The 26,216-nt window shown below is 48.0% G+C and overlaps 1 protein-coding gene and 1 pseudogene across 2 annotated transcripts; one reads left to right on the top strand and one right to left on the bottom strand.

The window, feature by feature from the left end:
- Positions 1–224: 224 nt before the first annotated feature.
- LOC139225798 (class II histocompatibility antigen, B-L beta chain-like) lies at positions 225–18,463 on the bottom strand. 2 transcript variants are annotated; one of them, XM_070856645.1, is made up of 6 exons: positions 17,910–18,418; positions 17,189–17,446; positions 15,866–16,147; positions 3,057–3,158; positions 2,361–2,447; positions 225–1,366 (listed from the first exon to the last, which is right to left on the bottom strand). In XM_070856645.1, exons 1-6 carry the CDS (start codon positions 17,968–17,970, stop codon positions 1,233–1,235), a joined length of 924 nt encoding a protein of 307 aa, XP_070712746.1. In that variant the 5' UTR covers positions 17,971–18,418; the 3' UTR covers positions 225–1,232. The 2 variants fall into 2 exon arrangements, with proteins under 2 accessions (XP_070712746.1, XP_070712747.1); XM_070856646.1 differs by lacking the exon at positions 2,361–2,447 and having other exon boundaries at positions 17,910–18,463.
- Positions 18,464–19,454: 991 nt separating this feature from the next.
- LOC139226021 (U2 spliceosomal RNA) lies at positions 19,455–19,693 on the top strand (annotated as a pseudogene).
- Positions 19,694–26,216: the final 6,523 nt, after the last annotated feature.

Raw genomic sequence — 26,216 nt, 5'->3', positions numbered from 1 at the left:
GAATGGATCAACGCACTGCATCAAGGCTGAGAATTTGTTCAGAGCTGCTGCCGCTCTGTCCATGTAACTTCACCGGAGGTATGGTGGAATTCCTGTCGTGTAAACAAAGTTAGCGCCGCATTTGCGGTGATGTTATGGTGGAGGAACTACTGCAGTGGTCGGGTCCCAGCCACAGATGCAAGAAATGGAATGGACTACATCAAGCGTCAGTCACAAACACAGAATGGATCAGTAACTTGCATTTATATAGCGCCTATAACGTACAATACATTCCATGGTGCTTTACAAAGGAATCATCATCATCATCAAAAATCCATTGTAAGGGGAAATGTAACTTTAAATGGGAAATAGAACAGAATCACACTCCAAAAGATAATACAAGAAAATGATTTGCTCAGAATGTTAGCCCCTGCCACATTTTAATGAAAGGGTTGTACAGTTCCCAAGAGGTTTTGCAGTTAAGAAAGCTTGGAGCAGCTGGGGTTAGATCAAACATCAAAACGACTTGTTTCCACGCCAAAAAAGGATGAGTTCACAGGTGTTTCAATGAAGGACGCAAACTACATTCTCAAGGGTGGAAGATGCCTGTGCGTGGATTTTTTTAACGTGTGGTGGCCGTTGCATATCAGCCACCACACGGGCTTGACAGAGGTAGGTCTTGGTCCAGCGGCAAGGATTAACCAGGACAACTGGAGATCAGCTCTGCTGCACGGACCTAGTGCGCACACATACAAAGGAATAAGAGAATGGCGCACTGCATCGAGTTTAAGACACATGGAATGGACAGCTGCCTAGAGAGCTAGCAACAGGTTTCAGGCTCGGAAAAACAATGGTGCAGAAAGAAAAAATCCATTGTAAGGGGAAATGTAACTATAAATGGGGGATAGAACAGAATCACACTCCAAAAGATAATACAAGAAAATTATTTGCTCAGAATGTTAGCCCCTGCCACATCTTAATGAAAGGGTTGTACAGTTCCCTAGAGGTTTTGCAGTTAACAGAGCTTGGAGCAGCTGGGGTTAGATCAAACACATCAAGCCAGGGACTGATTGTAGCTCGGATTCGGCTGCTCTCACCCACTTCAGGTGGCTCAGTCTCTGAAGGGGTTGACCAGACTGGGGTCCGTCGCTAAGGTCCAAACTCAGTTAATCAGGAGGAGCTCTTTTGAGCTTCAGAATTCGTGCAGCAACAAGAGTCAGGTTCAGCCAGGCTGATGAGGATGCAGACAGTGGTCAACCGGTCTCCAAATATTGGTGGGTGTCCTGAATATTATTGTTGGAAGGAAACGTCACGTCTGCAGTCACAGGACTTGGTGACTGTCCAATTTCTGCACACAGGTGCTCAGCTTCATCCTGTGACCAAACTCCTGAGAAGCAAAGTGGAGGAGAGGTGATGCAGATAGAGGTATATATTATACAGGTAGCAACAGTTCAGTATTGTCTGCAACACCCCGCTCGTTACATTTTCCTGACTCCATTAAGTAGTTGGCCCTGATGCCTGATCATTCTGTTGGTAAAAGTTATTTATAAAATCCTAATTTTCTAATATAATCAAAAGAATAAAAATTACACTGCTGCAGTGATTTCATAATATTGTTTCTCAATAACAGATTCTACAATCTGTGACTCCACGCCACTGATTTTTTATTTTGTAACATTTTCCCCATCTCCTCATTTCTTCCTTTCTCTCCTGAAGTCACCGACTATTGCTGGGGTACAGGTTCCCCCTTCAGTACCTCACCCAAGGGGTCAGACTTTATGTGGGAGCTCAGACTGAGTGTTGGCAGAATGTTTGTTGCCCGAGCCCAATCCCATCATCGCCCAATGTCTGCACACGCAAGAGCCAGGAGTTACTGGATGGGAATCAGGAAGAGGAATCCTGGCTGGCTTTTCCTCTCCCTAACTCAGGGGTAGTGAGGCCGATGGTAGTGCTCCTACCCTCACTGCGGGTGAAAGCAGATAACTCAGCACAGATCAGGAATTAAACTTGGGACTTTCTGGTCTGTGTGACATTACCCACTGGCCCACCAAGGAAAATTCTGCTCAATTTGGAGGGTCATGGAGAAAGATTACAGAACCTCCCCTCAAGAGGTGAAACAGGTTGGGTAGAATCCATGCTAGTGTTGAGGAAGTGGGCTCAGTGACCTTATGTAACACCAACTGCAGCTGTCCAGTACAGAAGCATCTACAACTTGGCTGTAAGGTTGTAAATAATCACAGCAGTTTATTCTCTTGGAATGATGTGCTAACATCTCAATTGGTGTGTGTGTGTGTGTGTGTGTGTGCGTGCGTGCGTGCGTGTGTGCGTGTGCGCGTGTGCGCGTGGATCACAATGTGGAGATTAACTGGGGAAGCTGTTACCTGAATTTGTGTTCGAGGCACAGGCATCTGAAAGCGTATTGGCTTGACTCTGGTTGGGCCCAGGTTGTGAGCCACTGGCGTAGTGCTCTGGAAAGGAATAATCAACACAGCTCTGATTATATAACTGATTTCCCCCCCACCCCCCGCCCCCTCACAAATCAATGTGAAATTGTCCCCACTGAAACTTGGTCTGCCTCACTCATCTGGTGTTCGCCTGGAATAGGTAACTTTAATGGGAGATAAATCAGAGTAATACCATGAAATGTACAACAGACCCATTGCCCTCTTGAGCTGACTGCACCTACCTGCACAGCTACCTGATTTATCTATCTATTCGGCCACACACACAGGCTTTGAAACAAGACTGTCTGCTACAGGTGTCACACAGTCGTAAATGTACATTTCTGAGCCACATGTCAGCAAGAGAGCAAAGAATTAATTTCCAATCTGTTGCAAAACTTCACAACAGAAAATCCCTTTGAATCAATTCAAGGAGTCACAGTTTAAAAAAATTGAAAAATGCAAAGTCTATCTGCCCTCCAAATGATCTGCTGTGAACAATCAGCCTCCAAGTGAGCCGAGGAGGCACAGCAAAAATGCAGATATACTGATTGTGGCATTTAGAAGTGACTGTCTGAGAGGTTTGCACAGGACAGTGTTTCTGGGACTGATTAGTACATGCATCAATCTTCCTACCTTTCCATCTGATGATTCCTCCAGATGTAGCAATGACGATACCGGCAATCCCGAGTATTATCCCAACCACGTATCCATAAGCTAAGTTTTTACTCTTGGGAGCTAGGGAGAAACATAGAATTAGAGTGGAAAGATATGACAGTGCAGGGCAGTTTGGCTGCAATGGTGGTTTATGGGTGGGGTATGAGCCCCTCTTTATTTTCTCCCATAGACCCTGGGCTTCCTAATGGTTACATTTATTTACGAGTAAGATAATTATACTGAGCAGTAAGTCACTGCAACAATCTAAGGGGCTAATTTTCCGAGTCGGCTCTTACTCTTTTTGCACATTCCTACTAGCTGAGATCATCTAGCGGAACATGGAGCTTGGGACTTTCCTGGGCTGTATAGCTCAACAATGTACAAAGTGACATGGGCAATTATACACTGAGCAACCAGAAGGCTTCAATTATGCCTTTCGATGATAAGTACTGAAGGAGCCTGTGTGTTGGGAGCAGTTGTTTTTAAAATGACAGTTCAAAAAAACGATGTTAGATGATGATCGAAATTACATAGAATTAACAGCACAGAAACAGACCACTCTATCCAACTGGTCTATGCTAGCATTTATGCTCCACACAAGCCTCCTCCCCCTTATTTCATCTTACCCTATCAACAAAAACTTCTAATCCTTTCTCCCTCATGTGCTTATCTAACTTCCATATCAATGCATCTGTGATATTCGCCTCAACAACTCCTTGTGCGAGTTTCACGTTCTCACCACTCTCTGGGTAAAGAGGTTTCTCCTGAAATCCCTATTGGATTTATTGGTGACTATCACAGGGGTCGGCGCTGGGACCTCAATTATTTACAATCTATATTAATGACTTGGATGAAGGGACTGAATGTACTAGAAAACATAGAAAATAGGTGCAGGAGTAGGCCATTCGGCCCTTCGAGCCTGCACCACCATTCAATAAGATCATGGCTGATCATTCCCTCAGTACCCCTTTCCTGCTTTCTCTCCATACCCCTTGATCCCCTTGGCCGCAAGTGCCATATCTAACTCCCTCTTGAATCTATCCAATGAACTGGCATCAACAACTCTCTGCGGCAGGGAATTCCACAGGTTAACAACTCTCTGAGTGAAGAATTTTCGCATCTCAGTCCTAAATGGCTTACCCCTTATCCTAAGACTTCTGGACTTCCCCAACATCGGGAACATTCTACCCGCATCTAAGCTGTCCCATCCCTTCAGAATTTTATATGTTTCTATGAGATCCCCTCTCATCCTTCCAAACTCCAATGTATAAAGGCCCAGTTGATCCAGTCTCTCCTCATATGTCAGTCCTGCCATCCCAGGAATCAGTCTGGTGAACCTTCGCTGCACTCCCTCAATAGCAAGAATGTCCTTCCTCAGATTAGGAGACCAAAACTGAACACAATATTCCAGGTGAGGCCTCACCAAGGCCCTGTACAACTGCAGTAAGACCTCCATGCTCCTATACTCAAATCCCCTAACTATGAAGGCCAATGTACCATTTGCCTTCTTCACTGCCTGCTGTATCTGCACGCCAACTTTCAAAGACTGATGAACCATGACACCCAGGTCTCGTTGCACCTCTCCTTTTCCCAATCTGCCGCCATTCAGATAATATTCTGTCTTCGTATTTTTGCCCCTAAAGTGGATAAACTCACATTTATCCACATTATACTGCATCTGCCATGCATTTGCCCACTCACTTAACCTGTCCAAGTCACCCTGCAGCCTCATAGCGTCCCCCTCACAGCTCACACCGCCAGCCAGTTTAGTGTCATCTGCAAACTTGGAGATATTACACTCAATTCCTTCATCCAAATCATTGATGTATATTGTAAATAGCTGGGGTCCCAGCACTGAGCCCTGCGGCACTTCACTAGTCACTGCCTGCCATTCTGAAAAGGACCCGTTTATCCTGACTCTCTGCTTCCTGTCTGCCAACCAGTTCTCTATCTACGTCAGTATATTACCCCCAATACCATGTGCTTTGATTTTGCACACCAATCTCTTGTGTGGGACCTTGTCAAAAGCCTTTTGAAAGTCCAAATACACCACATCCACTGGTTCTCCCATGTCCCTCGACTAGTTACATCCTCAAAAAATTCCAGAAGCATGATTTCCCTTTCATAAATCCCTGCTGACTTGGACCGATCCTGTCACTGCTTTCCAAATGCGCTATTTCATCCTTAATAATTGATTCCAACATTTTCCCCACTACTGATGTCAGGCTAACTGGTCTATACTTACCCACTTTCTCTCTCCCTCCCTTTTTAAAAAGTGGTGTTACATTAGCTACCCTCCAGTCCATAGGAACTAATCCAGATTCGATAGACTGTTGGAAAATGATCACCAATTTCTAGGGCCACTTCCTTAAGTACTCTGGGATGCAGACTATCAGGCCCCGGGGATTTATCGGCCTTCAATCCCATCAATTTCCTTAACACAATTTCCTGCCTAATAAGAATATCCTTCAGTTCCTCCTTCTCACTAGACCCTCGGTCCCCTAGTACTTCCGGAAGGTTATTTGTATCTTCCTTCATGAAGACAGAACCAAAGTATTTGTTCAATTGGTCTACCATTTCCTTGTTCCCCATTATAAATTCACCTGAATCCGACTGCAAGGGACCTACGTTTGTCTTCACTAATCTTTTTCTCTTCACATATCGATAGAAGCTTTTGCAGTCAGTTTTTATGTTCCCGGCAAGCTTCTTCTCGTACTCCATTTTCCCCCTCTTAATTAAATCCTTTGTCCTCCTCTGCTGAATTCTAAATTTCTCCCAGTCCTCAGGTTTGTTGCTTTTTCTGGCCAATTTACATGCCTCTTCCTTGGATTTAACACTATCCTTAATTTCCCTTGTTAGCCACGGTTAAGCCACCTTTCCCATTTTATTTTTACTCCAGCCAGGGATGTACAATTGCTGAAGTTCATCCATGTGATCTTTAAATGTTTGCCATTGCCTATCCACCCTCAACCCTTTAAGTATCATTCGCCAGTCTATTCTAGCCAATTCATGCCTCAAACCATCGAAGTTACCTTTCCTTAAGTTCAGGACCCTAGTTTCTGAATTAACTGTGTCACTTTCCATCTTAATAAAGAATTCTACCATGTTCTGGTCACTCTTCCCCAAGGGGCCTCGCACAACAAGATTGCTAATTAGTCCTTTCTCATTACATATCACCCAGTCTAGGATGGCCAGCTCCCTAGTTGATTCCTCGACATATTGGTCTGGAAAACCATCCCGAATACACTCCAGGAAATCCTCCTCCACCGCATTGCTACCAGTTTGGTTAGCCCAATCAATATGTAGATTAAAGTCACCCATGATAACTGTAGCCAAATTTGCAAATGATACAAAAATAGGTGGGGACGCAAAGAATCTGCAAAGGGATATAGACAGGCTAAGTAAGTGGGCAAAAATTTGGCAGATGGAGTATAATGTGGGAAAATGTGAGGTTATCCGCTTTGGTAGGAAAAATAAAAAAAGCAAATAATTATTTAAATGGGGAGAGATTACAAAATGCTGTGTAATAGAGGGATCTGGGGGTCTTTGTACAAGAAACAGCAAAAGTTAGCATGCAGGTACAGCAAGTAATTAGGAAAGCAAATGGAATGTTGGCCTTTATTACAAAGGGAATAGAGTATAAAAGTAGGGAAGTCCTGCTACAACTGTACACAGTATTGGTGAGGCCACACCTGGAGTACTGCTTCAGAATTGGTCTCCTTATTTAAAAGAGGCAGTTCAGAGAAGGTTCAAGACGTTGATTCTTGAGATGAAGAAAGTCTTATGAAGGTTGAGCAGGTTGGGCCTAAATCATTGGAGTTTAAAAGAACGAAAGGTGATCTTATTGAAACGTATAAAATTCTGAGGGGACTTGACAGGGTAGATGCAGAGACGATGTTTCCCTTCGTGAGGGAATCTAGAACTATTTTCAGATTAAGGGGTTGAGGAGGAATTTCTTCTCTGAGGGTTGTGAATCTTTGGAATTCTCGGCCCCAGAGAGCTGTGGAAGCTGGGTCATTGAATATATTTAAGGTGGAGATAGACAGATTTTTGAACGATAAGGGAGTAAAGGATTATGGGGAGTGGGCGGGGAAGTGGAGTTGAGGCCACGATCAGATCAGCCATGATCTTATTGAATGGCGGAGCGGGCTCGAGGGGCCAAATGGCCTACTCCTGCTCCTATTTCTTATGTTCTTATGTATCTTCTATTTATGGCCCCTAGTTTTGGACACCCCACAAGTGGAAACATCTTCTCTACACTCTACACTCTTGAATTCCTTCATAATTTTAAAGAGCTCTAACAGGTCGCTCCTCCTAGAGAAAAGAGCCCTGGCCTGTTCAGTTGTTCCTCACGGGAAGTGTTCAAAATGATGAAAGGAGTTGAGAGAGCAAACATTATTTCCTCTGGTGGGTGAATCGATAATAATGTGGAACAGGGAAATGGCAGACACTTTGAACAAATATTTTGTATTGGTCTTCACTGTAGAAGACACTAAAAACATCCCAATAATCTTCTTAGGCAGTCCAGTGGAGTCGAGGATGATTTGCTTTAAACACTAAATCATAGAACCATAGACATTTACAGCACGGAAGGAGGCCATTTCTGCCCACCGTGTCTGCGCCGGCCGACCAAGAGCTACCCAGCCTAATCCCACTGTCCAGCTCTCGGTCCGTAGGTTACGGCACTTCAGGTGCACATCCAAATATTTTTTTTTAAATGTGGTGAGGGTTTCTGTCTCTACCACCCTTTCAGGCAGTGAGTTCCAGACCCCACCATCCTCTGGGTGAAGACATTTCCCCTCATATCCCCTCTAAACCTCCCCCCAATTACTTTAAACCTATGCCCCCTGGTTGTTGACCCTTCTGCCAAGGGAAACAGGTCCTTCCTATCCACTCTATCCAGGCCCCTCATAATTTTATACATCTCAATAAGGTCTCCCCTCAGCCTCCTCTGTTCCAAAGAAAACAGACCCAGCATATGCAATCTTTCCACATAGCTAAAATTCTCCAGTCCAGGCAACATCCTTGTAAATCTCCTCATTGTAGTGATTATGCATTTTAAGGGGAAACAGGATATGTACATGAGGGAGAAAGGAATAGATGGATAAATGAATGGGGTGAGATGAATAATGGTGGGAGGAGGCTCATGTGGAGCATAAACACCAGCATAGACCCATTGGACGTAATAACCCGTTTACGTGTTGTAAATACTTTGTAAAACTTCCCTTGTGTGTTTAAACTCACTGTTTCTCAGTGTTGAACCAATGCCATGTTACAATGAATTAGGATTGTCATTTGCCTCAGCCTCCTCTGTTCCAAAGAAAACAGAGGTAGCATCTCCAATCTTTCCTCATAGCCAAAATTCTCCAGTCCAGGCAACATTCTTGTAAATCTCCTCTGTACCCTTTCCAGTGCGATCACATCTTTCCTGTAATATGGTGACCAGAACTGCACACAGTACTCCAGCGGGAGCCTAACCAGTGTTTTATACAGTTCAAGCATAACCTCCCTGCTCTTGTATTCTATGCCTCGGCTAATAAAGGCTATTAATCCATACGCCTTCTTAACCACCTTATCTACCTGGCCTTCTACCTTCAAAGGATCTGTGGAGCTCCACTCCAAGGTCACTTTGTTCCTCTATATTTTTCAGTGTTGTACCATTTAATGTGTATTCCCTTGCCTTGTTAGACATCCCAAATGCATTACCTCACATTTATCCCAATTGAATTCCATTTGCCACTGTTCTGCCTACCTGACCAGTACATTGATATTTCCCTGCAACAACCCAATTCGGGAGCAGCAAAGCAACTTTACAGACGGCTCAAGGCTGAGGTCCAACGAAAAACCCAGGACCTAAAGAACAGGTGGTGGATGGAGAAAGCACAGGAGATACAACAACTGACCGACAGCCACAATATGCGAGGATTCTTCATCGCAGTCAAGGCCACCTACGGTCCAAACTTCCGAGGTCCCACCCCATTGCTGGCCAAGAACGGGGAAACACTCATCAAGGACACCAAGGCTGTCAGGACCTGTTGGAAGGAGCACTTTGAAGATCCCCTCAATCGAGACTCTGCCTTTGACTCGAGTGTTCTCGACTCCATCCCGCAGCGTGCGACCCACCACCACCTGTGAAACCCCAACGGTGCACGAGGTAGGAAAAGCCATAAAACAGCTCAAGAACAACAAGGCTGCGGGAGCGGATGGAATCCCTGCTGAGGCGCTAAAGTATGGCGGAGGCACTGTTGGTGCGGATACATGACCTCATCGCTCTCATCTGGAGGGAGGAGAGCATGCCGGGAGATCTCAAAGATGCAGTGATCATGACCATCTTTAAAAAAGGGGACAAGTCCGACTGTGGCAACTACAAGGGAATCTCCCTGCTATCAGCCACTGGGAAAGTTGTTGTTAGAGTCCTCCTCAACTGTCTTCTCCCTGTGGCTGAGGAGCTCCTCCTGGAGTCACAGTGCGGACTTTGTCCCCTACGGGGCACAACGGACATGATCTTTGCAGCGCGACAGCTGCAGGAAAAATGCAGGGAGCAGCGCCAGCCCTTATACATGGCCTTCTTCGACATTACAAAGGCCTTTGGCACTGTCAACCGCGAGGGTCTATGGAGCGTCCTCCTCCGTTTCGGATGTCCCCAAAAGTTTGTCAACATCCTTTATCTGCTCCACGACAACATGCAGACCGTGATCCTTACCAACAGATCCTTACCATTACAGACCCAATCCACGTCCGGACCGGGGTCAAACAGGGCTGCGTCATCATTCCAACCCTCTTCTCAATCTTCCTCGCTACCATGCTCCACCTCATTATCAACAAGCTCCCCGCTGGAGTGGAACTAAACTACAGAATCAGTGGGAAGCTGTTTAACATATGCTGCCTCCAGGCCAGGTCCAAGATCACCCTAACCTCTGTCGTTGAGCTGCAGTACGCAGACGAGACCTGCGTCCTCGCACATTCTGAGGCAGAACTCCAGGATATAGTCGATGTATTTACTGAGGCATATGAAAGCATGGGCCTTACGCTAAACATCCCGTAAGACAAAGGTCCTCCACCAGCCTGTCCTCGCCGCACAGCACTGCCCCCAGTCATCAAGATCCGTGGCGCAGCCCTCGACAACGTGGACCATTTCCCATACCTCGGGAGCCTCTTGTCAACAAGGGCAGACATTGAAGCGGAGATTCAACACCGCCTTCGGCCGCCTGAGGAAAAGAGTATTCGAAGACCAGGTCCTCAAATCTACCACCAAGCTCATGGTCAACAGGGCTGTAGTAATACCTGCCCTCCTGTATGGCTCAGAGGCATGGACGATGTACAGAAGACACCGCAAGTCGCTGGAGATACATCACCAACAATGTCTCCGCAAGATCCTGCAAATCCCCTGGGAGGACAGGTGCAGCAAAATCAGTGTCCTCGACCAGGCTAACATCCTCAGTATTGAAGCGCTGACCACACTCGATCAGCTTCGCTGGGCAGGCCACATAGTTCTCATGCCAGTCACGAGACTCCCAAAGCAAGTGCTTTATGCGGAGCTCCTTCATGGCAAACGAGCCAAAGGTGGGCAGCGGAAAAGTTACAAGGACACCCTCAAAGCCTCCCTGATAAAGTGCGACATCACCACTGACACCTGGGATTCCCTGGCCAAAGACCGCCCTAAGTGGAGAAGGTGCATCCAGGAGGGCGCTGAGCATCTCGAGTCTCAACGCCGAGAGCATGCAGAAAACAAGCACAGGCAGCGAAAAGAGCGTGCGGCAAACCAGTCCCACCCATCCTTTCCCTCAACGACTGTCTGTCCCACCTGTGACAGGGTCTATGGCTCTCCTATTGAACTATTCAGCCACCAAAGAACTCACTTCAGGAGTGGAAGCAAGTCTTCCTCGATTCCGAGGTACTGCCTATGATGATGATTTTCCTGCAGTCCGCAGTTTTCTTCTTCATTATCAATCCCACAACCTAATTTAGTGTCATCTGCAAACTTCTTAATCATACCCCCAACATTCAAGTCCAAGTCATTGATATATACCACAAGCAGCAAGGGACCCAGCACTGAGCCCTGTGGAATCCCACTGGATACAGCCTTCCAGTCACAAAAACACCCATCAACCATTACCCTTTGCTTCCTGCCTCTGAGCCAATTTTGGATCCAACTTGCCACTTTGCCCTGGATTCCATGGGCTTTTACTTTCGTGACCAGTCTGCCATGTGGGACCTTATCAAAAGCTTTGCTAAAATCCATATACACTACATCATACGCACTGCTCTCATCAACCCTCCTGGTTACCTCCTCAAAAAATTCAATCAAGTTAGTCAGACACGACCTTACCTTAACAAATCCATGCTGACTGTCCTTGATTAATCCATGTCTTTCCAAATGAAGATTTATCCTGTCCCTCAGGATTTTTTTCCAATAATTTTCCCACAACTGAGGTTAGGCTGACTGGCCTGTAATTAATCGGTCTATCCCTTTCTCCCTTTTTAAACAAAGGTACAACATTAGCAGTCATCCAATCCTCTGGCACCGCACCTGTAGCCAGAGAGGACTGGAAAATGATGGTCAGAGCCTCTGCTATTTCCTCTGTTGCTTCTCTTAACAGCCTGGGATACATTTCATCCAGGCCTGGGGATTTATCCACTTTCAAAGCTGCTAAGCCCCCTAATACTTCCTCTCTCACTATGTTTATCTCATCTAATATTTCACACTTCTCCTCCCTCATTGCAAAGTCTGCAGCACCCCTCTCTTTTGTGAAAACAGATGCAAAGTATTCATTAAGAATCATACTCACGTCTTCTGCCTCCATTTCCTTTATGCTCTCTAATAGGCCCCACTCTTTCTCTAGTTATTCTCTTGCACTTACTGTATTTATAAAACATCTTTGGGTTTTCCCTGATTTTACTTGCCAACATTCTTTCATGCTCTCTCTTTGCTTTCCTGATATCTTTTTTAATTGCATTCCTTCAGTTTTATACTCCTCTAGAGTTTCTGCAGTGTTGAGTTCTCGTTATCTGTCATAAGCGTCCCTTTTTTTCTTTATCTTACCCTGTATGTCCCTTGACATCCAGGGGGCTCTAGATTTGTTAGCCCCACCCTTTTTTTAAAAAAAGGGAACATACTTGCTCTGTACCCTCAGGATCTCCTCCTTGAAGGCCTCCCACTGCTCTGACACTGATTTACCATCTAGTAGCCGTTTCCAGTCCACTTTGGCCAAGTCCCATCTCAGCTCAGCAAAATTGGCTTTACCCCAATTGAGAACTTTTATTCCTGGTCCCCCTTTGTCCTTTTCGATAGCTACCCTAAATCTTACTGAGTTATGATCACTAGCACCAAAATGCTCTCCCACTGATACCCCTTCCACCTGCCCAGCTTCATTCCCCAAAACCAAGTCCAGGGCTGCCCCTTCTCTTGTTGGACTTGTTGCATACTAGCTAAGGAAGTTTTCCTGAATGCATTTTAGGAATTCCGCACCCTCTGTACCATTCACACTACCTTTCTCCCAGTTAATATTAGGGTAGTTAAAATCCCCCACTATTACAGCTCTATAGTTTTTGCATTTTGCAGCAATTTTCCAGAACCAGGGGACACAGTCTTAGGATAAGGGGTAGGCCATTTAGGTCCGAGATGAGGAGAAACTTCTTCACTCAGAATTGTTAACCTGTGGAATTCCCTGCCGCAGAGAGTTGTTGATGCCAGTTCATTGGATATATTCAAGAGGGAGTTAGATATGGCCCTTATGGCTAGGGGGATCAAGGGGTATGGAGAGAAAGCAGGAAAGGGGTACTGAGGGAATGATCAGCGATGATCTTATCGAATGGTGGTGCAGGCTCGAAGGGCCGAATGGCCTACTCCTGCACCTATTTTCTATGTTTCTATTTACCCACATATTTGTTCTTCTATCTCCCTCTGACTGTTTGGGGGTCTATAGTACACTCCCAGAAGTGTGATCGCCCATTTTTTGTTCTTTAATTCAACTCATATGGCCTCGATTGATGACTCCCCTAACATATCATCCCTTCTCACAGCTGTAATTGTTTCTTTAATTAATCCTGCGATTCCCCCATCTCCTTTTTTACCCCCTCTCTATACCATCTGAAAACCCTGATGAAGAATGTTGAGCTGCCATAACTGCCCTTCTTTCAGCCATGTCTCAGTAATAGCTATATCATACTCCCAAGTGTCTATCTGTACTCTCAGCTCATTTGCCTTAATCCCTATACTCCTTGCATTGAAGTATATAGCATTTAACGGTGCCAAACTCCCTTGTCTATTTTCCAGCCCTCGTTTCCACTCTCTCCCAAATTCACTTCCTACTTTTCTGCTGCCCAATTCCAGCTTTGCTTCACTCCCCACTGAATCTATTCTCCAGTTCCCTTCTCCCTGCCAAGCTAGTTTAAACACTCCCCTAAGCTGACTGATGAAACCAATGCACGATCTAGTCTCTTGTCAAATGTGGGCAGATGGTGGTTGGAGGGACAGGTGGATGGGGTGTTTGATTTGTTGTACGCTCCTTCTGCTTTTTGTGTTTGGCTTCTGCATGCCTCCGGTGAAAAGTCTCGAAATGTTCGGCGCCTTCTCGGATGCTCCTCCTCCACTCTGAGCAATAATAGATAATAATAGGGGCTATAGGGAAGGACGGGAACTTAAAATAATCACAATCACTAAAGAAAAAGTACTCTGTAAAATAATGGGACTAAAGGTGTCTGGACCTGATGACCTGCATCCTAGGGTCTTAAAATAAGTGACTGCAGAGATAGTGGATGCATTGGTTGTAATTTACCAAAATTCCCTGGATTCTGGAAAGGTCCCAGTGGATTGGAAAACCGCAAATGTAACGCCCCTATTTAGAAAAGGAGGCAGACAGAAAGCAGGAAACTATAGACCTATGCCTAACATCTGTCATTGGGAAAATGCTGGAGTCCATTATTAAGGAAGTGGTAGCGGGACATTTGGAAAAGCATAATACAGGCAAGCCAAGTCAGCATGGTTTTATGAAAGGGAAATCATATTTGCCAAATTTGCTGGAGTTCTTTGAGGATGTAACGAGCAGGGTGGATAAGGGGGAACCAGTGGATGTGGTGTATTTGGATTTCTAGAAGGCATTCGATAAGGTGCTGCTTTAAAAAGTTACTGCACGAGATAAAAGCTCACGGGGTTGGGGTAATATATTAACATGGATAGAGGATTGGCTAACTAACAGAAAACAGAGAGTCGGAATAAATGGGTCATTTTCCAGTTGGCAAACGGTAACTAGTGGGGTGCCACAGGGATCGGTGCTGGGGCCTCAACTATTTACAATCTATATTAATGACTTGGATGAAGGGACCAAGCTTAGAGTAGCCAAGTTTGCTGATGATACAAAGATGGGTTGGCAAGCAAGTTGTGAGGAGGACACAAAAAAATCTGCAAAGGGATGTAGATAGACTAAGTGAGTGGGCAAAAATTTGGGAGATAGAGTATAATGTGGCAAAATGTGAGGCTATCAACTTTGGCAGGAAAAATAAAAAAGCAAATTATTATTTAAATAGAGATTAGAAAATGGTGCAGTACAGAGGGACCTGGGGGTCCTTGTTCATGAAACACAAAACGTTAGTATGGAGGTACAGCAAGTAATCAGAAAGCAAATGGAATGTTGGCCTTTATTGCAAGGGGGATGGAGTATCAAAGTAGGGAAGTCCTGCTACAACTGTACAGGGTATTGGTGAGACCATACCTGGAGTACTGCATACAGTTTTGGTCTCCTTATTTAAGGAGGGATATTCTTGCATTGGAGGCAGTTCAGAGAAGATTCACTAGGTTGATTCCTGAGATGAAGGGGTTGTCTTATGAAGAAAGGTTGAGCAGGTTGGGCCTATACTCATTGGAGTTTAGAAGAACGACAGGTGATCTTATTGAAACATATACGATTCTGAGGGGGCTCGACAAGGTAGATGCAGAGAGGATATTTCCCCTCGTGGGGGAATCTACAACTAGGGGGCATAGTTTCAGAATAAGAGGCCGCCCATTTGGAACTGAGATGAGGAGGAATTTCTTCTCTCAGAGGGTGGTGGAATTCTCTGCCCCAGAGAGCTGTGGAAGCGGGATCATTGAATATATTCAAGGTGAAGACAGACAGATTTTTGAACGATAAGGGAGTGAAGGGTTATGGGGAGCAGGTGGGGAAGTGGAGTTGAGCCCAAGATCAGATCAGCTATGATCTTATTAAATGGCAGAGCAGGCTCGAGAGGCCAAAAGGATTTTTTTTTTTTAAAACTCAAGCACAACTGGCTGCTGCAGGCGAGTCAGTTGCATCATTAAAGAGTAAATTAGATAAGCATTTAAGGAAAATATTAAAGGGTATAGGGAAAGAACAGAGAAATGGGGTTAAGTAGCAGATAGCACGAGCACAGGAGCAATGGGTTGAATCGTTCCCTGATTTTATGTCCCAAGATAGCTGATCGCCCAGGCCTTCAAGTATAGGGGTCTGGTGATATCTGCCATTTGGAAACTAAGTTCAATCTTGAAGTCAAATAGGAAAAACTTGCAGTCCTCATGTGAACCCCCACACCTCTGGGTGCTGTGTGATCAACCATGCCTACTGGGAAATCATGGGTACAGCCCTCAACTTTCTGTCCATTCTCTCCACCCTCTTGGTTCCCCCTTGTTGTGTCAGAAGATCAATATTGCACCAGCTTTTCTTATATTGAAGATAACTTGAACGACGGCTCCTCTCCTCAGGATCCAATCGGACATTTGAGTTAAAGAGGAAAATGGCCTTAGCTTGCCGGACAGCTCAGATGCTGGGCCTTACCCCAAACTGCAGTTAGTTTATCAGGGGCGCTTCTGTGCTCCAGCTGACAGGTGTAGGAATCGCCTCTCTCGGGATCAACAGTGAGCTGCAGTGTGAGCTGGAATGTCCCGTCCTTGTTTGGTAAAATCCTGCTCTTTAACACCTCCTGTTCAACGGCTTCACCATTCCACAGCCAGGTTGCGTTGATGTCTCTCGGGTAAAATCCATCTACCCTGCAGTTCAGAAGTAAGGGATCTCCCCCCCCATTCAGGCGTTGCGTGGTTATAGCGATGGAAGGCTTGGCTGCAGAAAGAGAGAAGGACAATAGGTTTAAATCTGGTCAGCAAAGCAGGACAGGAAACCCCAAAGGCACAAACATTGAAATAAAATGGCATTGTTTGTCTGGTTTCCTCCCCCTCTACTGAAGAGACAACTTCCTGATTGCCGACTGTTCCAGCGACTTTAGCAGCTTTCTAGTGCAGGCACGATGGGCCGAATGGCCTCCTTCTATGCTGCATCATTCTATGATTCTAGCATATCACTCACGGGCCCATCCCCATTGTGTGGAGGCTAGACAGAGGGAGGTGTCCCTGCAATGGGAGTGGGTGACAGTCATACAGATCCTGGACATACACACACAATATCCTGAGAGCTTGGACTGTGAGAAGTTGGAATTGTGGCTCTTTTGGGGAGACAAGGCAAAACCCAGCAGGTCCTGGGAAAAGAGCCAGTCTTTGGCTTGTGGCAGAATTAGCAGTTGGATTCATAAACATGGCAGCATCTGGTGCTGTAAACTATGATTGTGAGATGCATCTATCCAGTGCTTACACAGGTCTTCACAATACTTCCCACCTATAGTCACCAGCTACTGAGACCGATTGTGGAATTGAACCACTCCTCGCTGACAACAGCTAACTCAGTGCCAGTGCCAGGGATCAAGGCTGGCACCTCCTTGATGTGCATGGCTTGGTATCGCAGAGAACTGTACAGCACAGCAGGAGGCTATTCGGCCCATTGTGTTTGTGCCAACTCTTTGAAAGAGCAATCCAATTAGTCCAGCTCCCCTGCCCCTTCCCCATAGCCCTGCAAAATTTTCCCCTTCAAGTATATATCCAATTCCCCTTTGAAAGTTATTACTGAATCTGCTTTCAGGCAGTGCATTCCAGATCACAACTCGCTGCGTAAAAGTGTTTCTCCTTATATTCCCTCTGGCTGTTTTGCCACTGGTGTGAATCGTTTTACAATGGGAATGAAGATGTTGAAGGCCTGCGATGGGGTAGAATCGGAAACCCAGCAGGAGCGCCTTGTTGGCCTTTGTTTGTGATTCACATTGAGGCAGCTCACCTGTCAGGGTTTGAGTGGCCTGTAAAATGGTCTCCTTGAGGAAAGGCATGTAATGACTATAGCGGTCAGTATTTTTGATGGTCTTGGGATTGCTGTTCAATTCGTTGAAAAAAGGTTCCACCAGCGGGTTGTTGGCCACGAATTTCTTTGTGGTGTAATTAAAGTGACCGAGTTCCTCTCCGTCGTAAGCAAAGCGCAGGACAATTACAGGGGGCTCAAGGCTGTCACAGGAAAGCATCAGCTGGCCCGTGTGGAACGCTGGGGAGACAAAGGAACCACGGAGGTGTTAGAGTTCACAAAGCAGGACTTACAGCAACACGGGGATTCCGTACATTCCCCCTCTCCCCCAACCCTTCCCACCTATCTCTCGCCCCTTCCCCTCCCCCACCCCTCTTACCCCCTCTCCCCCAACCCTTCCCACCTATCTCTCGCCCCTTCCCCCTCTTACCCCCTCTCCCCCAACCCTTCCCACCTATCTCTCGCCCCCTTCCCCTCCCCTACCCCTCTTACCCCCTCTCCCCCAACCCTTCCCACCTATCTCTCGCCCCCTTCCCCTCCCCCACCCCTCTTACCCCCCTCCCCAACCCCAAAACCCCTCTCCCCCCAAAAAAAAACCCTCTTTCCCCCCCCTCAAAACCCCTCTTTCTTCCCCCTCAAAACCCCTCTTTCTTCCCCCCCAAAAAAACCCTCTTTCTTCTCCCCAAACCCCCAAATCCCGTACCCAGGGCCGCCGAGCACAGGAGGCCGGGGCCTGCGATCCAGAGGAGGCCCCACGGCTTCATTCCGGAGGGTCGGCCGGCTTCAGAAGCTGCCGGATATTTCCGTGTGCGCGGGAGGGCGGAAGGTTCCAGAAGCTGCCGGAAGGTTCCGTGTGTGTGCGGGAGCGGCCCGCCCTCTGCAGAGCAGCTGCTGCCGGCTCCCAGCGGGAGGTGCTCCGCTTTGAATCCTGTGAGGGGACAAAGGGAGAGCAAGGGCTGCAGGCCCCACCCTGGCCCGGGACTGCAGGCTCCCACTCGCTCCTCACCTCGAGCAATAAGCAAGAATTGGAATTTATTTACAAGCCGCAAGTGGCAGCGCGCCTTTTGCGGCCATTGCAGCGCTTGTGAAGCGTTCTCATGTTGGGCTGCAGGATGTGCGCACAGCAAGCTCCCACAAACAGATCACTCATTTTTAAATTATAGGTGGTTGAGGAATCCATATCGGCCCCAAGACACCAAGGAAACTCCCACACCCTCCACCGCTCTTCTTCCAATAATATCCTGGTTGGATTGGTAAACAGGCAGAAAGCAGAGAGTAGGGATAAACAGCTCATTTTCCGGTTGCAGGGTGTAACTGGTGGAGTGCCGCAGCCATCTTCAGCTGCTTCACCAATGATCTTCCCTCCAGCATAAGGTCAGAAGTGGGATGTTCGCTGATGATTGCTCTGTGTTCAGTTCCATTAGCAACCCCTCAGATAACGGAGCAGTCCATGCCCGCATGCAGCAAGACCTGGACAACATTCAGGTTTGGGCTGATAAGTGGCAAGTAACATTCGCGTCACACAAGTGCCATGCAATGACTATCTCCAACAAGCGAGAGTCTAACCACCGCTCCTTGACATTCAACGGCATTACCATTGCCGAAACCCCACCATCAACATTCTGGGTGTCACCATTGACCAGAAACCTAACTGGACCAGCCACATAAATACTATGGCAACAAGAGCGGGTCAGAGGCTGGGTATTCTGCGGCGAGTGTCTCACCTCGTGACTCCCCAAAGCCTTTCCACCATCTACAAGGCACAAGTCAGGAGTGTGATGGAACACTCTCCACTTGTCTGGATGAGTGCAGCTCCCACAACACTCAAGAAGCTCGACACCATCCAGGACAAAGCAGCCGCTTGATTGACATCCCATTCACCACCGTCAACATTCACCCCCTCCACCACCGGCGCACCGTGGCTGCAGTGTGTACCATCTACAAGATGCACTGCAGCAACTCACCAAGGCTTCTTCGGCAGCACCTCCCAAACCCGCGACCTCTACCACCTAGAAGAACAAAGGCAGCAGGTTCATGGGAACACCATCACCTCCACATTCCCCTTCAAGTCACACACTATCCTGACGTGGAAATATATCACCGTTCCTTCGTCATCACTGGGTCAACATCCTGGAACTCCCTAACAGCACTGTGGGAGCACCTTCACCACATGGACTGCAGCGGTTCAAGGCGGCGGCTCACCACCATCTTCTCAAGGGCAATTAGGGATGGGCAATAAATGCTGGACTTCGCTTCTCGGCCTTTTGGCTAAGATCATGCGTAACTGACCTGACAGGGGAGTAACCACCATAACCCCAAGGTGGTTCTCCCTGGATCAGGAAGGTATATGCTTGCTTTTTTGGAAATAGGAGGTGGGTGGGGTGGCTTGACCCATCCACCTCCACGGAGGTGTGTGGGGGGCCTGACCCATCCACCTCCATGGCACGAACCTGGTATTGCAGTACTTCCAGGAACGGTGCAGTGGCTCTAGGCCTTTTAGCTAAGAGCATTGGCGCAGAGTGATCCTTGATGTGTGCAAGGTGACCTCTGGCGTTTGTGATTTGACAAAGAATTGGAACGATTGGCTACGAATTTAAAAAAAAAAAAATAAATAAATGCTGGACTTACCAGCGACGCCCACATCCCATGAACGAGTAAGAAAAAATGTAACGAGGAATGCTGACAATACAAAGCTAGGTGGGAAAGTAAGGTGTGAGGAGGACATCAAGGGCCCGAACTTGGTGGAAGCCGCACCCACAGTCGCCAAGGTTCAGCCAAAAATGTTTTTTTCAGTGATTCCTCCGGTGCCACCCATCTGTCCACGTTCCGCCCGCCGGTAGATTGGTCGCGGAGGTTCCGCCGGTGCGCCGGCCTGCTGCCCGCCCGTGCCGGAGGCTGGAAATCTGCCATTTTCCTCAGCGACAATCGATTAAGGTGGCCCTGCCGCCTGCCAGAAGGACGGCTGGCAAAAAGCTGGTGTGAGCTGGCTGTGAGTCGGACGGCAGGGAAAATCACGGAGTGCTGCAGTGCTGCACTTCCTGGATATCGTTCAGATGCTGCAGCATTATCAGTGGGACATAAATAGTGAGGTGATGGACCTTAACCCGCACAGAGTGAGTTCAGATATGTAACTCCATATGACTCAGTTGAAGGCAAAGTGCGGTAGAGGAAGCGGCAATGAGTTGCGGAAGATGGCAAAGGCTCAATGGAAATGCCCTGCAAGAGTTTTGAGACCATTTCATGTGGAACCTATTTAGTGACTGATTATGACTGCGCAGATAGTATGAGCTTATGTCAGAATTATTAAGCGAAAGTTGTAAGATGTAAAGCTATGGCAGATCGTTGCTACTTATAGTGAGAACATCATTCCATGAGGTATGTGTTAGATCTCTTAATTTTCAATGAAATGCGAACTCCGGTTGTAGTTTTGCCATAACTTTTATTCTGGCAGCAGCAAGAAGCTTCTGGCTGATTGCCAGTTCCTTTGTCTTACTGAGAACACATGGCCAAAATGGCTGTTCATGTACCTGATCAGTTTACAGAAAAGAACACGCCTTCTTTGACCTTTTTGGCTCAATTGATATTCTGTTAACCTTTAATTGGCTCGCTACCAAAGGCCCTAAAATGTCAAGTTGATTGATGACTTAATGCAACATGCTCCCACTCAAGTAGCAGCTCTGACTGAGACGTCTGTGTATTCTCACAGCCTGTCTGAATGCAGCCTGTTTGAATTCTCTATCAATCCCCCCTTTGATTCTTTCACAAACTGAATCATAAAACATCAGCTATCACTGGTTAAACATTCTACAAAATAATTTCATACATGTTAACAGAGTTTCCTTCTAAAATTTGTTGATGTGTTTCGCCACATGTCCGGACTAGTAGCTTCCACACAAATTTACACCAACCCGAATTCCGTCGTGGCCACAATGGAAGTCTGCTTTTAGTAGGTTAATTAACCTTATTCCAATTTAATCCAAATCAATATCTTAATTCAACCAGTAAAAACCTTCCCTTAAGCATAACATACCCCTGTGCCACGTACAGACGGTCTGCTGGGACCTGCAAGGTGTCTCACCTGCGGGACAGCAGCTACAGCTGCCTGGTCGCAATAACATTTAATCAACATAGACAATGTAAAAGTAAAATAATTACAACAAATAGAATTAAACCTTCCACCAATGAAGTTCCTATTGAACCTAGCCATTCAGTGGCTCCACTCCACAAAGTGAATGATGGGGGTTGCTTAAGTTTTTCTACCCCCTTTTGGATATGCTCCGCTAAATAGGAAGTTTCTTCGGAGCTATCTGGGATATATGTGCAACACTCCGTTCCGAGTAGGGCGCAAGTACCTCCCTTTTCAGCCAGGATGTAGTCAAGGGCCAGTCTATTCTGTAGGGCTACTGTGCGGATTGCTACCATTTCTGCATTGATTTTAACTAGGGCCTCTGAGGTATCATTGGCTACCCGTTCCACAACGGATGCCATGTTAATGGATTCCCTTGCCAGTCTGGCGGTCCCATTCCTGGGGATCAGAATGGCAAAGAACCTCTCTGTTTCTGTGATAGCTCTCTTAGGACGGTGTAAATGTTCCGACAGTGACTTTATATGATACATATATGGCACAATATCGGCTAAATAGCAGGATCCCGTCCAATTCTGGGGCAGCCAAGGGTAGGCCTTGTGGCCACACACCCAATAGGTGCCATTATAGGCAATGAATGTTAGCTGTTTCTTTGTCAGCAACACTCCGGGGCCTGTCCAGGCTTTTCCACTTGTTTTATTCAGAATCCCTGTTACGTTAAGAATTCCCACATCAGCCCAGTTTGGACGGTTCCGTGGCTTGATTACATTATAATTCCGGGAGCAGTTACTATACCCCATATTTTGGCCTCCTTTGATGTTTCTAATCAGCCAGACCGATTCCCCCGGTCTTCCTATTCCCGTTGTATTAGTGATAATAAGAAATGGGGGCTGTTTGGAATTATTGTACCACGGTTGGTATCCCCCTTCAAAGGTAGTCAGATTGTAACCTGCTGACTTCCATTTATATGCCCAGTTTTCCATATCCTGAAACGCATTGCCTGTTTTGTTTTGATTAATTATCCACTCAGCCATTTCCGAGATATTCAAGGGAACTGGCCTCAAGGGAATCGCTCCCTTTGAGTGAATAGGAATATGCGCACGCATCCAACAACTAGAAATGTTACCTTGTTTGGCATAAATGTATGACATATATAAAAAAGTATTTACATGTAATTCCCTTGCTACCCTACTATTTCCCTTTGGTGCAGAGGGTCGGCTAGTAAGAAGTAGGCCTATGCCTAGAATACCTACAGTCAGTAATACAGTAAATTTATACATTTTGGCAAAAAGTAATTGTCCTTATCAGATTTCAGCTTCAGTTACGGGTGCTCGTTTAACGTGTGAGGCGTGGATCCAGGCTTTCTTTCCTTGGACTTTAACAGCTGCCTGGGTGGTCAATAACACTTGATAAGGTCCCTCCCACTTGGCACCCAAAGGTTCTTTATGCAACTTTTTCATGTACACCCAGACTCCCGGGATGATGTCGTGTCCTCCTTCGGGTGGATTGCCCCAAGCTGCCGATACCTGTCGGGAAACAGAACTAATAGCCTTGGTTAGGTTCTGACAGTATGATAACGAAGTGTCACTCTATGGGCCCAAGTTTCCACATGATTCGCGCCTGATTTTTAGCAGCAACTGGTGGAGAACGGACTATTTTAGAAATCGCAATTCTCCACATTTTTTTTTCTGCAGTTCTAGTCAGGTAGAACAGTTCTAGTTTAGAACAGAATTTTTTCTTCAAAAGGGGGCGTGTCCGGCCACTGACGCCTGATTTGAAAGTTTCCACAGTGAAAATGTACTCCAAACTAAAGTAGAATGGAGCCAGTGAAGATTTTTGTAGAACTGAAAAAACCTGTTCTACCCATTAAAAAATCAGGCGCAGGTTAGAAATTAGGCATCCAGAACGAGGTGGGGGGGGGGGGGGGAGGGGGGGGGGAAGGGAACTCATTAAATTCGACAATAAATCCTTATTTATACTTCTACAAATATTATACAAATAAATCCAACCTGAATAAACATTTATAAGCCAAGAAAAGATTAAATAAACCATCTTCCTACCTGTGTGAAAGTGCTTCAGCCAGGGAGAATTCTGCAGCCGTTCATGCCGCTGAGCGGGAGGGGGGGGGGAGAAAGCCGTTCGTGTCGCTGAGTGGGAGGGGGAGAGGGAGAGAGGGGGGGGGGGAGAGGGAGAGAGAGAGAGGGGGGGGGAGAGGGAGAGAGGGGGGGGGGAGAGGGAGAGAGAGAGAGTGAGGGGAGGGAGAGAGAGAGAGGGGGGGGGGAGAGAGAGAGAGGGGGGGGGGAGAGGGAGAGAGAGAGAGTGAGGGGAGGGAGAGAGAGAGAGGGGGGGGGGGGAGAGAGAGAGAGGGGGGGGAGAGGGAGAGAGAGAGATGGGGGGGGGGAGGGAGGAAGAGAGAGGGGGGGGAAGGAGGGAAGGAGAGAGAGGGGGGGGAGGGAGAGAGAGAGAGTGAGGGGAGGGAGAGAGAGAGAGAGAGAGAGTGAGGGGAGGGAGAGAGAGAGAGAGGGGGGGAGAGAGAGAGAGGAGGGGAGGGAGGGAGAGAGAGAGAGGAGGGGAGGGAGGGGGGGAGAGAGAGAGAGAGAAGGGGAGGGAGGGAGAGAGAGAGAGAGAGAGAGGGGGGGGGGAGGGAGGAAGAGAGAGGGGGGGGGAAGGAGGGAAGGAGAGAGAAGGGGGGGAGGGAGAGAGAGAGAGAGAGGGGAGGGAGAGAGAGAGAGAGAGAGAGAGAGAGGGGAGGGAGAGAGAGAGAGAGGGGGGAGAGAGAGAGAGGAGGGAGGGAGAGAGAGAGAGGAGGGGAGGGAGGGGGGGAGAGAGAGAGAGAGAGAGGAGGGGAGGGAGGGGGGGAGAGAGAGAGAGAGAGAGAAGGGGAGGGAGGGAGAGAGAGAGAGGGGGGGGAGGGAGGGAGAGAGAGAGAGGGGGGGAGGGAGGGAGAGAGAGAGAGGGGGGGAGGGAGGAGAGAGAGAGAGAGAGAGAGAGGGGGGGGAGGGAGAGAGGGGGGGGAGGGAGGGAGGGAGAGAGAGAGAGGGGGGGAGGGAGGGAGAGGGGGGGGAGGAGAGAGAGAGAGTGAGGGGAGGGAGGGAGAGAGAGGGGAGGGAGGGAGGGAGAGAGAGGGGAGGGAGGGGGAGAGAGAGAGAGTGAGGGGAGGGAGGGAGAAAGAGGGGAGGGAGGGGAGAGAGAGAGAGAGAGGGGGAGGGAGGGAGGGAGAGAGAGGGGAGGGAGGGGGAGAGAGAGAGAGAGAGAGAGAGAGGGGGAGGGAGGGAGGGAGAGAGAGGGGAGGGAGGGGGAGAGAGAGAGAGAGGGGGAGAGAGAGAGAGAGAGAGAGGGAGGGAGAGAGAGAGAGAGGGGAAGGGAGAGAGAGAGAGGGGAGGGAGGGAGAGAGAGAGAGAGCGGGGGGGGGGGGAAGAGAGAGAGGGGGGGGTGGGGAAGGGAGAGGTCAGGTCGGATCGGATCCAGTCCGGGAGTCGGGAGTCGGGTCGAGTGGGGGGGGGGGTCGGGTCGTGGAACAGGAGCGCGGGTCGGGTCGGGTCAGTCGGGGGGGGGGTGTCGGGTCTGGTCGGCGGGGGTGGGGGGGGAGCGGGTGTCGGGTCGGGTCGGGTCGGGTCTGGTCGGCGGAAGCAGGTGTCGGGTCGGGTCTGGTCGGTGGCGGGGGTGGGGGGGGGGGAGCGGGTGTCGGGTCTTGTCGGGGGCGGGGAGCAGGAGCTGGCCGTGGGAGGAGCCTTATTCATGCAGCCCCAGTGAGGCCATTCAGCCAGGGCTAGGGGCTGCGTGCTTCGGGCCCCTCCCACACAGTTCGACGCCTGGAGCTACTGCACTTGCGAGCCGACTGTAGCGCGCATGTGCAGAGGTCCCGGCACTGTTTTCAGCGTAGGGACCTGGCTCCGCCTCCCCCACAGCTCGTGCTGGCTGCGCCGAGGGCCAGAGGACCTGTAAGTAGGTGGAGAATACCGAAGATTTTTTTAGGCGCGGAAAACGGGCGCCCAGCTCGGAGGGGCGCCCGTTTTTTTTCTTGTGGAAACTTGGGCCCAATAAGTGAACATCAGCTTTCTGTAAATCAATTGTTCCTGGCAGCGACATGGGTCTTCCTGTTATAATTTCAAATGGGCTTTGACCTGTAGTTCTGTTCAGGGTTGCCCTAATGCTACATAGCGCTATTGGTAGTGCCTGGGGCCATGGTGTTCCTTCTTGGTGATATTTGGCAAGCCGTTGTTTCAGAGTTCGATTCATTCGCTCTACTTGTCCTGATGATTGTGGATGATAAGGACAGTGTAAATCCCACGTAATGTTCAGTAACCTACAGACTTCTTGGCAGACAGCACCTGTGAAATGTGTTCCCTGATCAATGCTACTCGGGACTCCCCATCGGGGAATGTAATCCTTTGCAGTGTGATTGGCTGTGGCTCTTTTAGTTGGGACAGCTTCTACCCATCTAGAGAATCTGTCGACCATGACAAGAATGTTAGTGTATCCTTGGCATGAAGGAAGAGATATATAATCAACCTGCAGATGCTGGAATGGTCCGACAGGGGCAGGGGGCCTCAGTTGGGACATTACCGTGGTGGGTTCAGAATTATGGGTCCAGCGGTCTGCTACCAGCTGGGTATGTTTTTTAAATCCCCGACCCCACCAGCTTTTCTGGAGCCGTGCCATCATCTGTTGTGAGGCCAGGTGTCCCCACGAGTGAATCTGTTGGGCTAAAAAAGGCATAAGCGCTTGTGGCGCGACTGGCTTGTCGGTAACTCTTTGTCTCCAGACACCATCTTCACATAGCTTAATTCCTGCCTCAATCCATGTCCATTTTTCCTCTCGGGAGCACTCGCATTGCATTGTTTGAAGGTCTCGTGTCAGAGTCCTGAGTGCTTTCAATCTGCACATCTGTGTTGGTTCTTCTGGGGAAGTGCCCTGTGAGATGGC

Source organism: Pristiophorus japonicus, chromosome 15, assembly GCF_044704955.1.
Source record: "Pristiophorus japonicus isolate sPriJap1 chromosome 15, sPriJap1.hap1, whole genome shotgun sequence".
Lineage (NCBI taxonomy): Eukaryota > Metazoa > Chordata > Chondrichthyes > Pristiophoridae > Pristiophorus > Pristiophorus japonicus.
Note: the sequence above shows the minus strand (reverse complement) of the source record. Positions and strands in the feature narration are given on the sequence as shown.

Excerpts from the sequence above, each read along its gene's own strand:
- LOC139225798 (XM_070856645.1), bottom strand. The coding sequence starts at position 17,970 with ATGAAGCCGTGGGGCCTCCTCTGGATCGCAGGCCCCGGCCTCCTGTGC. Across the intron at positions 3,159-15,865 it reads TAAACTAACTGCAGTTTGGG|CTCCCAAGAGTAAAAACTTA; the intron begins GTAAGGCCCAGC and ends GTTTCTCCCTAG. Across the intron at positions 1,367-2,360 it reads TGCCTCGAACACAAATTCAG|GAGTTTGGTCACAGGATGAA; the intron begins GTAACAGCTTCC and ends TTTGCTTCTCAG.